This window comes from Mus caroli, unplaced genomic scaffold (assembly GCF_978045245.1).
Source record: "Mus caroli unplaced genomic scaffold, Mus_caroli_1 scaffold_10, whole genome shotgun sequence".
NCBI classification, from domain to species: domain Eukaryota; kingdom Metazoa; phylum Chordata; class Mammalia; order Rodentia; family Muridae; genus Mus; species Mus caroli.
In genome coordinates this window covers 5,455,933-5,471,279 of record NW_028227265.1, presented here as the reverse complement: position 1 = coordinate 5,471,279, position 15,347 = coordinate 5,455,933, and the positions used below count along the sequence as shown (strand labels likewise).

The following is a 15,347-nucleotide window of genomic DNA, read 5'->3' as shown; positions in this document are numbered from 1 at the left end:
CCTGGAAGGAAATACCCTGAGAATAGAAATTTATCCCACCATGACATGACTTGGGAGGGAACAGAGCTCTCTTTTTCTGTCTCTCTCTCTGTCTCTCTGTCTCTCTCTCTCTCTCTCTCGCTCTTGCTCTCTCCTCTCTCCAGCCATGTAATAAATATTCATAAACTATAAAATTCCTCATCTCAGAACCCCTGTGCTGTTCCTTCCATGACCCCTTGCCACATTAGCGAACTTAGCCCTCTGCTCTCTGCCTCCTTTCTGTTGATTGGCCGGTGGGTGGGTGGGTGGGGGGAATGTTGTTTCATGTATTGTTGTTCTTGGTAGGGTCTCACAGATCCCTGGTTAGCTTCTAAAGCCTTAAATAGCTGAAGCAACCTTAAATTCCTGATTTTGCTGCATCCACCTCTGAATGCTGATGGCTGTCCCATCCCGTTCTCTTTACAGCTTCTTGGTGATTGCTGGGGCACAGCATCGTGGTACTCGGTATCATTGTCATACGCTGTGTAGTGTCATTGTCAGATGTACAGCGTCATCCGCTGCACGGTGTTATTATCTTACTAGATAAGTGAATGGTAGACCCCTTCTCCTTGCTTTCCTGTGTATCTACCTACCTTCCCCTGCTCTTAATGTGCACCAGTCCCTTGCCTGTGGATCCGGCTGTGTGGCACATGTGTGCAGTGCCCTTGGAGGCCAGAAGAGGGCATCGGATTCCCCAGAAGGTTGTTCCCTGCCTTATGAGTTCCAGGAACTGAACCCTGGTCCTCTGCAGAAGGAGCAAGTGCTCTTAACCCTCAGCCATCTCTCCAGGCCCCACTTTGTATCTCCTGAGCGTCCCCGCTTCTCATTGAGTCATCGAGCAGGATTTCTACAATCGCGTCAGGGAGGGTTGCTTTGCTTTGCCTTTTTTTTTTTAAGATTTATTTATTTTATGGATATGGGTGCACTGTAGCTGAACAGATGGTTGTGAGCCTTCATGTGGTTGTTGGGAACCAAATTTTTAGGACCTCTGCTCGTTCCGGTCAATCCCCTGCTTGCTCTTGTCAGCCCAAAGATTTATTGATTATTATACATAAGTACACTGTAGTTGTCTTCAGATGCATCAGAAGAGGGCGTGAGATCTCATTTCAGGTGGTTGCTGGGAATTGAACTCAGAACCTCTGGAAGAACAGTCGGTGCTCTTAACCACTGAGCCGTCTCTCCAGCCCAGGAGTTGCCGTTTTCCTAAAGCCTCCATGTGTAGTTTAGAGCCCAGAGGAAGGCAGGCCTGTTGCACTTGCTCGTAACTATGTTATCAGACTCTGAAAACTTGTGACCTTTGAAGGAAGAGGGACTTAAGTAAGGGGGTAAGTAGCTGCTGCAGCCAGGGCTCTGCCCTCGCAGCTGGGATCTCCCCACGGCCCTGAGGGAGTCTTCCTTCCTGCTGACCGCACCGCACCCTCTGTCCACCTTGTACTCAGGTATGCATGCATGCAGCTCCCCTCCGTGGTTCAAGGTTACGTTCATCCTGACAATTTCTTTGGTTGTTGCTGCTGTTTATTTATCATCACTGTGTGTATATGCATGGGGGGAGGGCATATAACGTGTTTCCGTATTTGCACCTTTACCTGGACTCCGAGGATTAGACTCGGGCCATCAGGCTTAGACAGGAAGCACCTTTCTCTGCTGAGTCACCTTGTTTTGAAGCAGGGTCTCACACTGTAGCCCAGGCTAGCCTTGGACTCTTAGTGACCGTCTTGCCTCTGCCTCCCAAGTACTGGGAGCCCAGGTGTGAATTATCGTACCCAGCTGATTCCTTTAACGTTAGTGTTAGAAAGGCCTCAGTCACTGTGCCTTTTGGTGTTAACCCTCTCTCACAGATGTTAGGTATCCCTTTGTCCACCTCACCTTTCAGGGTCCCCGTGTGTTTGTTTTGTTGGTGGTGGTTTGGTGTGATGCGGGATGTGTGTGTGTGTGTGTGTCTCGCTCTGTTGCCTGCTGGTAAGTTTTCTACAGTTTCCACTCCACTCATTTTCCCTTCCCTGTCATCTGTTCCTCGATCTGCCTTGAGTACTGATTTTATTGTTGTTGCTGTTTTTCCAGGTCCCTGTACATGCCCAGCCCTCTTCTCTCAGTTTTTAATTATGAAACAAAGTTGTCCAGGCTGGATTTGAACTTGTGATTCTCTTGCCTCATCCTCTCAAGTAGCTGGGTGGAAAGCCTGGAGCACCAGGCTCTGAGAGAACTTATGTTCAGTGGTTATCATTTTTCTTCCCAGGCCATCTAGACTATTCCACCCGTTCTCTCAAGCCTCCTGTTCCTTCATTTTTCACTGTGTCCTCATGTTATTTGCCATCCTGATGGCCCCTTACCAGGCTGCTCTTTGGCAGGGCCTGAAGGCGGGGTCTGCACACAGTGAGGCACTGAGGTACATCCCCACCCCAGTGTCCCTGTTCTCTGTGTGTGAGCGTCAAGAACCTCACACAAACGGGATCATTGTTTGGCTTATGTCTCTTATCATAATGTCCTCAGGAGGAGTTTTGTAGTTTTTGGTTGCAAACTTATCTTCAGAGGGTTGTGTGTGTGTCGGGGTGGGGGAACCTCTGTGTCTCTAGTAAAGGTGTCGTCCTTCTGAAGCAGTCTGCATTGCTTTCAGGGTTTTTATTGTTAACTTCCTAACTCAGGCTATACTGTCTAGAGAAATTACAGTATTGGCTCATAATTCATTTTCCAATGGGACAGTTCCCATCCTCCTGAGTGGGTTTTCCCAGCCCCACCCCAGGCTGCACCTGCACTGTTCCAGCAAGGCACCGTTACTCCTGGCTTCCTAAACACTTTACCATTCTTGGATATTTGGCCAAAGTGATTTCAGACAAAATGCTTTCTGTTTATAATCTCTTAGCTTTCTGAGCTTCCGTGTTCTTGCATTGAGATCATGTATCTTTCCCGTCCTTTTTCCATCATGGCACACTAATATGTCACCCTCTGGCCAGGCGTGGCAATGGTACAGTCTGGTACAGACGGTAGTTTATGGAGGATAGTTCAGCAAATCTGAACCAAAGTCCATGCTCTGTCCAAGGTCCAGAGTCAGGGATTGTGTCCTGGAGCAGAGTCTTCAGTGTCACAGTAACTCTGCTCTCTCTGCCTGTATGTCGCCAGCCTCTGTTCCTTCTCCCACCACACTCAAGGCAACAAGAGAGCCAACATTTGATTATTTTTTTTTTAATGTTCTCTTTACATCTTATATAACTTTGTTTCCTAAGAGAGGAGAATGCTGAACAAAGACATCCCAGTTCCCTTAGCCTGGCGATCGTAACCACCTCACCTTCAGTTTCTTGGGGTGAAAACGCTGTTTGGTGAGAATGATTAGGCTTGGTTTTCCTTGTTTTGTTTTGTTTTTTTTTTCCCCCCTGTGTATGGGAATACACACACTCTCTCCTTCCTCTCTTTCTCTCTCTTCCTCCTCCCTACCCCTGCCTCCAGGAGAACCTAAGTGTGATTCCTCCAAGCTCACGTAAAAGCTGAGTGTAGTCGTGTAACACACGTCTGGATCCTGGTGTTCCTACATGGAGATGGGAGGTGAAGATAGGAGGGAGAATCACCAGCTCTCAAGCCAGCTAGTCTGGCACATGCTGGGTTAGATAAAAAACAACCCTGTCTCAAACAAAATAAAATGCAAGAGCCAGCACCCAAGACTGTCCTTTGACCTCCACAATGTGTGTCATAGCACAAGCATATCTGCATTCATACATATCACACATTTCATATGTATAATATAAAGACTGAAATTTTGTATATACATTTCAGTGGTGTTAAAGTACACTCACACTTCTTAATACAGAGGTGACCACCGCATGTCTCTAGAACTCTCATGTTTCCAAACTGATGCTCATGCCATGAAATGAAGTTCTCATTTCTGCCCCAGCCAGGCCCTGGCAACCCTCACTCCACTTTCCATCTACTGTAAGGGCCTCACGTAAATAGAATCGTCAGCATTTGTCATTGTATGACTGGTTTATGTCACTAGTGTCCTAAAGGTCATCTGGTATAGCAAGTTAGAAACATGTTCCTTCTTAAGGCAAAGTTCTATTCCATTGTATGGACACATTGTATAGACACACTGCATGGACACACTGTATAGACTCATCATATAGACACACTGCATGGACACATTGTATAGACTCATATGGACACACTGTCTGGACACATTGTATAGATACACTAAGCTTAGTTATTTTCATCTTATATGTGTGTCTTGCCTGTGTATATGTAAATGCACACTGTCTGTGTACCTGATGCCTCAGAGGCCAGATGAGGATGCTGGATCTCTTGGAACTGGAGTTACGGATGGTTGTAAACTGCCATTTGCATGCTGGGAAACAAACCTTGGTCCTCTGCAAACATAGCCAGTGCTCTTAACCAATAAGTCACTTCTCCAGCCCTTACGATAACTTGGTTTTGAAGCAGAATTAAAGTCTATTAAAAGATACTTTAATATACATTTTATACATAATTATTAAGAGAAAAGCACTCGGGTAGAAAGAAGAGCGAAGTCTCCATGTCATGCTTTAAAAACATATGGTGAGAAGCTGAAATTGTTCTAATGAACTATCCCATGGTTTTCTGCAACCATTTGGACATCATTGGAGACCAAATAGGTGTAATCTCTGAGTGATGGTTATAGTTCTAGAAACTGGTGGCAGGGCCATGTCAAAAACTAGCAGCTGTCTCAGCTGAATGCGGGAGAGCAGGCATGGCTAGGGTCATCAGTACGTGGTCCCATTTGGAAGAGGATGTGGTCTGGAGAGAGGAATACAGAGCAGTGCTGGGCAGGGAGGGGCTTGCAGCAGATAGGGTTACTTCTGGAACAAGGATCCAATGGTGTGCAGCTCCCAGCCATGCAGGACTAGAGTTCTTACTAAAGAGATAGCAATTGTTTGGACAAGGTGGTAAGTGCCTTTAATCCCAGGTCTCATATGAACAGGTAGATATCTGAGTTGAAGCCAACCTACTCTACAGAGCAAGGTCCAGGCCAGCTAGAACGATATAGCAAGATTCTGTATCAAAAACAGACCACAAAGCTACCTAGCATGTCTTTAATCTCAGCACTTGGGAGGTAGAGGCAGGCAGATCATTGGGAGTTTGAGGCCAGCCTGGTCTACATCGTGAGGTCCTGTCTTAGAGGAGTAGGGGATGGATGAATAGAGAGAGGGAAAGAAGGGAGGGAGGGAGGAGTTGAAGTGCTGGGGATGTTGGCACACTTATAATGGTGTACTTAGGAGACAGAGGCAGGAGAATCAAGAGTTCAAGGCCAGCCTCTGCTACAACGAAAGTTTTTAACCCTGACTTTCTGAAACTATGGAATTAACAAATTTAACAAATTCCATCTTGGAAATCTTTTATTTCAGTCCTGTAAAAGGAATACCCCAGGGGCTGGAGAGATGGCTTAGCAGTTAAGAGCACTGACTGTACTTCCAGAGGTCCTGAGTTCAATTCCCAGCAACCACATGGTGGCTCACAACCATCTGTAATGGGGATCTGATGCCCTCTTCCGGTGTGTCTGAAGACAGCTACAGTGTACTCACATATATAATAAATAAATAAATAAATCCTTTTTTTTTTTAAAGAGAATACCTCAGGAGCTGGAGATGTATCTGAGCAGTGATTCTTACCCTGTGGGTCTCTGTCCCTCTGGCGGTCCATTGACTCTTTCACAGGGTCACATCAGATATTTATATTACTTTTCATAACAATAGCAAAATGACAGTTATAAAGTAGCAATGAAAATAATTTTATGGTTGGGGGGGCCCCCATAACAGGAGGAACCGCACTATAGGACTGCAGCACTAGGAAGGCTGAGAACCACTCTCAGAGCGTAAGAGCATTGGCTGCTCTTGCAGAGGACTGGGGTTTGGTTTCCAGCTTCTACACAGCAGCTCACAACCATCTGTAATGCCAGCTCCAGAGGGATCTGGTGCCCTCTTCTGACTTCTGCAGGTACTGCACACACGTGGTGCACAGACATTTAGGCAGACCACCAAATGACCCTGTCTGTATTGAGTAGTGGACATGCAGCCTGAACTTGGCCTCAGCTGCTTTCCAGGAACCACAGCCAAGGGATGAAGTGACACACAGCCACGTGTCTGAGAACTCACACGTAAACGTGTAGAGAGGGAAGAAGCAGACTTCCCTCTCTAGGCTGATTATGCTTGCAGCTGAGAATGCGTGTTCGTAGTGGCTAGCAGGGACCAGTTTTATTCATTGTCACAGTTAATTTTTAACCATCACATCTATGAAGAAGTTATCAAAGGAACTGTTTGAAGGAGCTCTGAGCTTATCAGAAGCACAGGGACGTGAAACCGGTAAATAAGGAAAGGCAGCGTGCGTCTCCACTGAAGACTTGGTTACCTCTTTTATCATATCAGCAACTGACACTTCACTAGAGTTATGACCATAGTTTACGAATGCATTCGTGGCTCCCTTTAAAGTTATTTCTTATCCTTTCTTTGCCTTTCAGATTTCTTGTTTAAATTCTTGGTCATCGGAAATGCGGGAACTGGCAAATCTTGTTTGCTTCATCAGTTCATTGAAAAGAAATGTGAGTAACGCAGGCATCTTAACAGCGCATGTGAACCGCCCGCATGCACGTGCTTCTGGGAGAGCTGGGCTCGCTGGCGCACCGCACGGACTTGCTCACGGGAAAGCAGAACTTTCCGAGGGGAAACTACAGTTTCAAAAGACGTCACTTTTTTTTTTTAATTCCTTTTTAAATGTATGTGCATTGGTGTATTGCCTGCATGTTTGTCTGCGTGAGGGTGTCAGATCCCCTGGAACTGGAGTTACAGAGAGTCGTGAGCTGCCCATGGTTGCTGGGAATTGTACCAGGATCCTCTAGGAGAGCAGCCAGGGTCCTTGACCTCTGAGCCATCTCTCTAGCCCCAGGACTTTCCCCTTAAAAATTTATTATTTGAAAATTTCATACATGTATATTTTGATCATCTCCTCCCCCATTTCCTTATCTCTTCCCCTCCCTCTAGGACCCTCTTCCTAACACACCCCCGCCCTCTAGAACCTCCCCCTGGAACCCTCTTCCGGGTAACCCCCCAGCACCCCCATATCACTGACTTATTTGTGTGGTCACTTATTTATTAAGGTCACTTGCATATTTGTGTGGGGTCATTTACAGGATCATGGCACAGGCAGCTTACCAGTGGCTACACCCCTGAATCTAAACAACTCTCCCTCCCTTAGCTGCCCTTAACTGCTAATGTCTCCTCAGCTGGTGCATCCTTGCCTAATGAGCCCCTCACCCTTCTAGGCTGAATGCTGATGGGCTCGATTTTGTGCAGGCCTTACACAGGCCTCGTGGCACCAGTGCTGTGAGAGCTCATGAGTGCAGTGGCCACATCATGTCCAGACCTGTGCAGTTCATAGCGCTCCTCCCCTCCCCATGGCTCTTACATCTTTCCCCTGCCCCCATTCCCCCCGTCCCAACACTTCTCTGTGAGTGACCCTCAGCTCTTATTCTCAGCACTGTGAGCAGCTGTGAGTCTGCATTAAAAGGAAGGTTCTCTGACCAAGGTCGTGAGCAGCCCTAACCTCAGGGTATAAATGTAAACAGAAGGCACTTTAACAACACGTCCATTTAGCAACACAACTATAGTAAGTTCCCCAACTAAGCCCTCTATAAACTGTTCAGCATGGGCTCTTGACCAGGATTGCAGAACCATTATGAATTTTCTCCTTTGAGGCAGGCCTCAGATCCAGTCTGAGTGGTTGGTTCCTCCTGTAACAGTCACGTCACTGTTGTACCAGTGGCACATCCTGCCGGGTGGTCAGCAGTGTAGCAGCAGGGTCTACTGCCGGGTAAGGGTACTTTTAAGCAGCACTGCGAGGTTGTTTTGTTTTTAAATACAAGGTCACATTATGTAGCCTTGGCTAGCCCGAAACTTGCTGCACAAACCTGAATGGCCCTGAACTCAGAATGGCCATTCACCCAATGCCTCTGCCTTCTGAGTGCTGGGATTAAAGGTTTTGGCCACCACGTCCATATAGGTTGTATTCTTAAACCTTTACATGGAGTTTTTATTACGTTAGTGTTTCGGTTCAATGGCAGCTTGGTGTATACTGTTTTCTTACCCTTACCCTAAGGTGGTGAGCCCAGCAAAGGGTTCTTCAATAGGACTCTGTTTGCTGGCAGAGTAGCCAGATGTACATCAGAGTGCAATTGGGTGGGTTATAGCCTTCAGTTGCCCTGGGTGCCTTTAGTGCCTCTGAGGCCCTTTGTCCCTATCCTATCCTGCTCTGCAGGCCAGGAAGAAGAATGGAGATGGCCCAGGTAGCGGGGGAAGGCCTGTTACAGAGGACTCTGGACCACAGTGTCACGTGCTTACCTTGGCTAGCAGCATTTAGGGAAGGGAGATCTGATCTTTCTTCCACACTGTTTAAGACAGTGGAAGCCTGTAAATTCAAAAACCCTTAGAAAACGTGAAACTGTGGTCATGGTGTGAGGAACTGTGGAGAGCTGCTCATTAGGGCAGTCAGAGGCAGGCTCAACACAGACTTGGCTTAATAAAGTACACCTAAGGAGGGGAACCCCTCACGTTGGGGGAGGGAGGGAGACAGAGCATCTTGGCAAAGAATGAAAGACATCTCTGGAATTTCTTCCATCAGGGCCCATCAGTGATGAGCTGGTCAGATCCTCTGCCCTGCATGTGCTGTAGCATGGCTTACCAACAGAGCATCCTCTGAACCTTCACTTATTTTTGATTTTTGGAAATGGATCACCTCTCATCCTTTAGCTCTCTGGCTGGCCAGGAACTTAGTACACAGCCAAGGTGGCATCGAACTCACGCCTCGGCCTTGCCTCAGCTCCCCAGCTGCTGGAATTGCAGGCATGAACCAACAGATGGCATCCTTCCCGTGTGCACAGTGCCTGCTCGTGGTCCTTTCAGGCTTGTTAGCACACTGCACTGCTCCATCTCTGAGAACAGTTAACAGCCAGACAGGCTGTGTATCCGTTCCTGCCTGTCCCCAGAGCCTCAGAAGCAGCACACTCACCTTATTCGGTCACAGCAGCCTCTGCCCCATTACTGCTCATCTTATTTATTACTCACCTTAGTCAGTCACAGCAGCATGCCTCCGCCTGGATTACTGCTTAGGCCTCCCTCTGCAGTTTGCTGGGGGGCCCGGGGGCAGGAGGGGGTCCTTCCTACCTGATCACACATTTGAATCTTTCTGGCGCAGGCTGGATTATCTGTCTAACCTCTTATCCATCCAAATATTCTTTTTTTAAAAAAAAAGCATTACCATGCAGCACCCCTGGTTGCTGAAGCTGTGTCCAGGCATGAGCTGAGCTGAGAGCCAGCCAGTGAGGTGCAGCGTTCTCTCGAAGTTATGGCTTCCTCACAGCTATCCTGTACTGATGGCATGCCCCAGATGAGTTTAGAAGAGCTAGGACTGGTCTCTTCAATAAACCAATGGAAACATTTGCTGTGCTCTGCCTCCCCTCCCCCAAACGCTTCCCTTTTTACTGTTTTTTTAAATTAGTTTTCCAGCCCTTGGTCTATCTTAATGTTGCTGTTTAAACCTTGAACTGTTGCAGTCGGGTTCTAAAGTGTAATTATTTGTTCTTTGTTTTTGTTTTTAGTCAAAGATGACTCAAATCATACCATAGGAGTGGAATTTGGCTCAAAGATAATAAATGTCGGTGGTAAATATGTAAAGTTACAGATATGGGACACAGCCGGCCAGGAGCGCTTCAGGTAGCTTTCCTTCTTATTTACTGAGAATGGAACTCGGACGGCTTAGCCCGACGCCTTCACTGCGTGCGGTCTCAGACCAGCATGCACACAGAACTCAAAAGCTGCAGCTCCATCCGGACGCTCTCACGTCTGAGGGCCCTGACTGGATCCCAGATACCAAAACAAACAATCACTAGGGGACTAGACTCTCAGAGGTGGCAGCTCGGTCAGGAGGATGCAGCGCTGGCGCTGGGTATCGGTGCAGTTGGCTTTTGGTTTCAGTCTGTTTGGCGTTTTGAGCCAGCATCTCACTGTGCAGTCTAGGTAGACCTCACGCCCACGACCTTCTTGTATCAAGCTCTGAATGCCAGGATGACCAGTGCGAAGCACCATCCCGGCTATAGTATGCCTTCAGATTAAAATCGAGGCAAAGACAAGGCAGATGGCTTTTTTCCATATTACACGTCTATGAGGAATTTTTAAACCACCATGGAGGGTTTTATCCCTTTACACTGGCTGGAGCAGGCTGTGACAGTTGCCATGGATCCTGCAGGACAGGCTCGCACAACTGGCACTCAGAAAGACTAACCCCAGACCACTGCTAATCAGGTTGTGTGGTCAGCATCCTGTAACAATGAATGCACAGCGGGGTGTGAACATTTTAGTCATGCATTCTGCAGAGTACACCAAGTCAGAGAGTCAAGATTCAGTGTGGAAGAAGTGATAACCCCCACCCACCCACCCTCCCACCCACGCAGGCTTTTCACTTTTTAAACTTGGGGATAGAGTATGGTAGTACCCATAGTCCTAGCTACTTTGGAGGTTGAGGCAGGAGGATCGTTCCAGGGGATCAAGGCCAGCCTGGGCAATAGAGTGTGAGACCACAGGAGATACCAGAGCAAATGTTATTCTGTTAGTGTAAAAACTTAACAAGATGGCTCAGCAGCTAAAGGCTGGGCAAGCGTGACAGGCTGAATTCCATCTCCAGAACTATGCAAAGGTGGAAGTAAAGAGATGATTCCACAAAGTTATCTGACTCCCACATACATGATGTGGCACCCACATGCGCCACCCCAACATCATACACACAATCAAGTGTAAAAAACTAGCAGGGAGAGAGCAGTTGGTATTACAGGGGAGAAAATACTAAAACAACAGTTCCTTATGTGAGAATGTGAGGCGGACAGAGAGACCCAGTCCTCAGTAGAGCAAGGGGTGAAGAAGGATGTTGTGTAGGTCGGAGTAAATGTGGCCCCTGGCAGGGATCTAGGCTGTTCCTGTCTTGGGCTTTTCCTGGGAAGAAGGGCGGGAACAGCATAGGGCACCTGGGGGGTGGGGGAGGGGACAGAGACATGAGGGTCTCCTGGTGCCTGCTGCCCACATAGAGCTCAGGACATTCGGGACACATGCAGACCCATGAACCTCGTGACCTAAAGAACTGCTCAGCAGAGCTCTCCCTGTTTTGGAGAGAGTGCCCTGCGTGTCCTGGCTCTATGTGGTTCAAAAGGAAGCATGGTTTCTATGGGGAGAAGAAAAGGGCCTTGATTGTTAGAAGCCCCTGTCATTCCTTCAGGTCTGTGACGAGAAGCTACTACAGAGGTGCAGCTGGGGCACTCCTTGTCTATGACATCACCAGGTAATGTCACCTCCCTGTCGCTCAGGCTGCTTGGTGTTCTGCATCCCCGTGTTGGCGAGATGTATGGTTTAGTTTGGTCTAGAGAGGCAGCGTGGCTGTACCCAGGGGGATCATAAAGGGCTTTGGTACGTGGGAGCTGCTGGGACTGAAACAAGCCTTTGGCCTCGTCCTTCACACTGTCCGAGACACGCTCCTCAAGGTCTGCAAGGCTGTGTGCCTTCTCAGACATGATCAGGAGGCTAAAGATACAGACTCAGGCTCACATCAGTGGGCTCAGAGCCTAGCTCCAATGGCTTTTCAAACTCTACAGGCCTGGACTTCATAAGGGTAAAATTCTTGGATCGTAGAGGTGGTTAAATCAACTAATGAAATACTGTTGCAGTTGTAGTTACTGGCTACATGTAACAACTTAGTTTTACTCTTGGGTTGCTCTGGCCACATTTCAAATGTTCCATGCCCCACATGCCTGGTGACCACAGGACTGGCCAGTGCAGCTCCCAGCACATTCCTGTCTTGAAAATCTCATCAATCCACTGACCTCAGAGTTAGCAGCATTGTCCTGGAAACACGTGATCCAAAAGGTTCCACCAAGGGGGTCCTTCCTGGGAGGAACCTGACCTAGGAGAGAACAGCATGGCTACCTTCCTCTTCTGAGAGGGGCTGACACTCCTGACTTCACCCTCCTCATTCCCCCCGGTGCCATGAGAGACTCAACCTGCCAGGGTGTGACATCACTCGTGTGGGTCCTTAAATGTGGGAGCCAACCTGCAGATCTGAGCTGGTCCTGGGTAGACAAAGCCAGGAAGACCTGCATAATGTCCCTAAGCCCCAGGAGGTCCTTGCAAAGTTGTGGTGGATTCCTATGGGTGCTTACAAGTCTACAAGTGACCATGATTAGTGTTGCAAGCCAGGCACGTATCTTCAGGGTTCAGGTGCATCTGTGAAGGGAAGGAAAGCCCTTTTTTGAAACTCAGAGGGTTTCATTGTAATAGAAGCTAAACATAGCCCATGAGTCTGATGTATCACCAAGCATTTGGGTTCCCACATCACCTCTGAGGCGCAGTTGATAAGCAGTGTGTGCATGGTGAGGATGACTGGAAACAGTTGCTAGTTTTATAAAATACATGTATCATTTCCACAATCTTGTGTCACACAGCCGAGAAACCTACAATGCGCTTACTAATTGGTTAACAGATGCCAGAATGCTGGCGAGCCAGAACATCGTCCTCATCCTCTGCGGGAACAAGAAGGACCTGGATGCCGACCGGGAAGTCACCTTCCTCGAAGCCTCCAGGTTCGCACAAGAGAATGGCAAGTGACTTTTTCCTCTTAGAGAGTCTCTCAGGGTGGTCTGGGCACAGTGACATTTGGGGGTCTTAAACCAGCTGGTGGAGTTTGGAGTTGAAGCTATCTTATGACACTGTAGAGTCTCTACTGTCAACTTAGGCTATTTCAGCATAGCTTAGTCTGTGCCCGTTGTGCCGACAAAGGTCAGTGGGTTTAGGAAAGCAAGGGATTTACCATCTGCAGGGCTTTTATGTCTCTGGTATGTTAGCCATCTTAGAGTGGCACGTTTTTTAATGTAACGTGAAGCGTACTTGGTAAAGTCATCCTCCTACATAGAAAGGAAGCAGATGAAAGAGCCAACTAGCTTCATTTTCTTACATTAAGTCATTCATTCAACGGTAGCAAACCTCTACCTTGCTTATTCTTTTGAGACAGAGTCTTTTTATGTAGCCCTGGCTGTCCCTGAAGCTCATTCTGTAGACCAGGCTGAGTAACAACTTTATTAATGTCAAAACTGCATTGCAAAATTGGCATTGCTTGCAGAGATAACAGCATTATCAACATTTAGGAAGAGCCTTAATTCTGAGCCAGCTGAGACTACTCCATCCTTAAGTCCACATATGGTTGGAGGCGGACAGAAACCTGCTTTCCCATCTTAACAGGGGTTTACTAAGAACTAAACATGACCGACCCAGGCTTGGTGTTTTGGGCTTGCAATCCTTGTACTTAGGAGGCAGAGGCAGGAGGATTACTGAAATCTCGAAGGTAGCCAGGGCTATACAATGAAACTGTTTCAAATGGGGTGGGGGGAGATAGAGGAAGAAAGGTAGGAAGAAAGAAAAAGGAAAGAGAACCAATTAAGTCTACACATGAGATGTGTGGTCCCAACCTTCCTAATGCTGACCCTGTAATACATACGGTTTCTCATGCTGTGGTGACCCGACCAGAAAATTATTTTCGTTGCTACTTCACACTGTAATTTTGCTACTTTTATGACCCTTAGGCAACCCCTAACCCCTAGGGTCAGGACCCACAGGTTGAGAACCATTGTTTTAGCATTAGCTGTTTGTATGGTTCTCTGTATAGCCCTGGCTGTCCTGGAACTCACTCTCTAGACCAGGCTGGCCTTGAACTCACAGACATCCACCTGCCTCCTGAGTGCTGGGATTAAAGGTGTGTACCGTCACCCAACCTCCACCCGCCTCCCCTGCTCCCCCATCCCTGGCATTTTAGAGCTATTTAGAAAGCAGGAGGTGTTTAGAATGATCAGGAAAGCCCTCCATTAGTACAGACCTGTTAGTACAGGCTAATAGCTGTACCTGCCAGCAGGAGCAGGCTTTCCCCTGCTTTCCCCTGCTCTGGAGATAAAGGAACATGAGTCCAAGTAGTACAGCAGGGCGAGAGAGCCAGATCAGTGGAAGAGAGCACTTGTTCTTGCAAAGGACTCAAGTTCGATTCTCAACTTAACCACCACCTTGGGCGCCAGGTACCCATGTGGTGCATAAACATCCATTCAGGCAAAACACTCATGAAAAAATAATAAAAATAAATCAAGTGGGACTACAAAACCTCCCCAATTATTATTAATGATCATTAGTATTAACGATTAGAGGAGAGCCAAATTAGTAAAAATTATCTAGGATGCCCAAATGTACACATTTTAAAACTGAATATAAATTAGAAGCTGTGGGTGGGGATGGCTTTTCTTGGACAGTGGGGCTGTGGCTGGCTGGGATGGACATGGGTCCTGCTCATGTACCGTGCAGTGCAGTGCAGTGCAGTGATTTGTCAGCACGCAGATCACTTGGAGAAGAAAGTTTGGCTCCAAGTCATGATTTTAGCCAACCAGCCCCAACTGGTGTAGTAACTGCCACAGTGTGCTGCCTTCATCCTGTCAGCTCGGGGGTCAGGGCACAACAATGGCCGTTCTTCAGAAAGGGTTGGGCTCCCATAACTGAACACATCAACACACCCGGACCAAATACCCTGAGATCCCAGCACTTGGGAGGCACGGTCAAGAGGGCCAAAAGTTTAAGACCAGCCTCAGCTATGTGAAACCTTATCTCATAAAAACACACAACAAAAATATATATTTATGTGTATTCATTTTACATTTATAGAAAGAGAAGATTTAGGTACTGGATTTTGCATGTTACTACATGAGAATCCTGAACAGGCTTGTCAGCACTTAAAAGTCACTGTCATTGGGCCAGCAAGATGGCTCAGAGGACAAAGGCACTTGCTTCCAAGCCCGAGGACATGAATTTCATCTCTGTGGCCCACGTAGCAGCGGAAGGAAGAAAAGTCTGACCTACAAACTGTCCTCTGACCACTGAGCCCACACCATAGCACGCACTCCCTCCTAGAATGAGAATCTGCACTGAGATTTTAAAGCTCACTCTTTCCCACTCTGCTAAATGCGGCTCCCTCTCTTCTTTGATTCCATTTGTAGAGCTGATGTTCCTGGAAACCAGTGCGCTGACTGGCGAGAACGTCGAAGAGGCTTTCATGCAGTGTGCAAGGAAAATACTTAACAAAATTGAATCAGGTACCAGCCTTTCCCTGGCCTCATCTGTGGGTTTTGCCCTGTAGCTCACCAGTGCCCCCTGCTGGCTGTGATGAGCAAGGCTGTAGTAAAGCTCTGCTATATAGCAAGTCAGTCATGCTTACCTGAGAGAAGCAAGCTCCCAGGAGTCTCTGGTCAG

General features: G+C 47.6%; 1 protein-coding gene across 3 annotated transcripts in view; it reads left to right on the top strand.

Moving 5' to 3' along the window:
* Rab4a (RAB4A, member RAS oncogene family) overlaps positions 1–15,347 on the top strand; it is a 28,556-nt gene that overhangs the window by 10,902 nt on the left and 2,307 nt on the right. The window contains exons 2-6 of one of the 3 annotated variants that reach the window (XM_021170728.3): positions 6,494–6,574; positions 9,626–9,740; positions 11,293–11,355; positions 12,550–12,666; positions 15,095–15,190. In XM_021170728.3, the coding sequence (XP_021026387.1) occupies positions 11,343–11,355; positions 12,550–12,666; positions 15,095–15,190 (226 nt within the window). In that variant the 5' untranslated portion in view covers positions 6,494–6,574; positions 9,626–9,740; positions 11,293–11,342. Of the gene's footprint in view, positions 1–6,493; positions 6,575–9,625; positions 9,741–11,292; positions 11,356–12,511; positions 12,667–15,094; positions 15,191–15,347 lie in introns of all 3 variants that reach the window. The other 2 variants (XM_021170727.3, XM_029480783.2) reach the window with 2 other exon arrangements.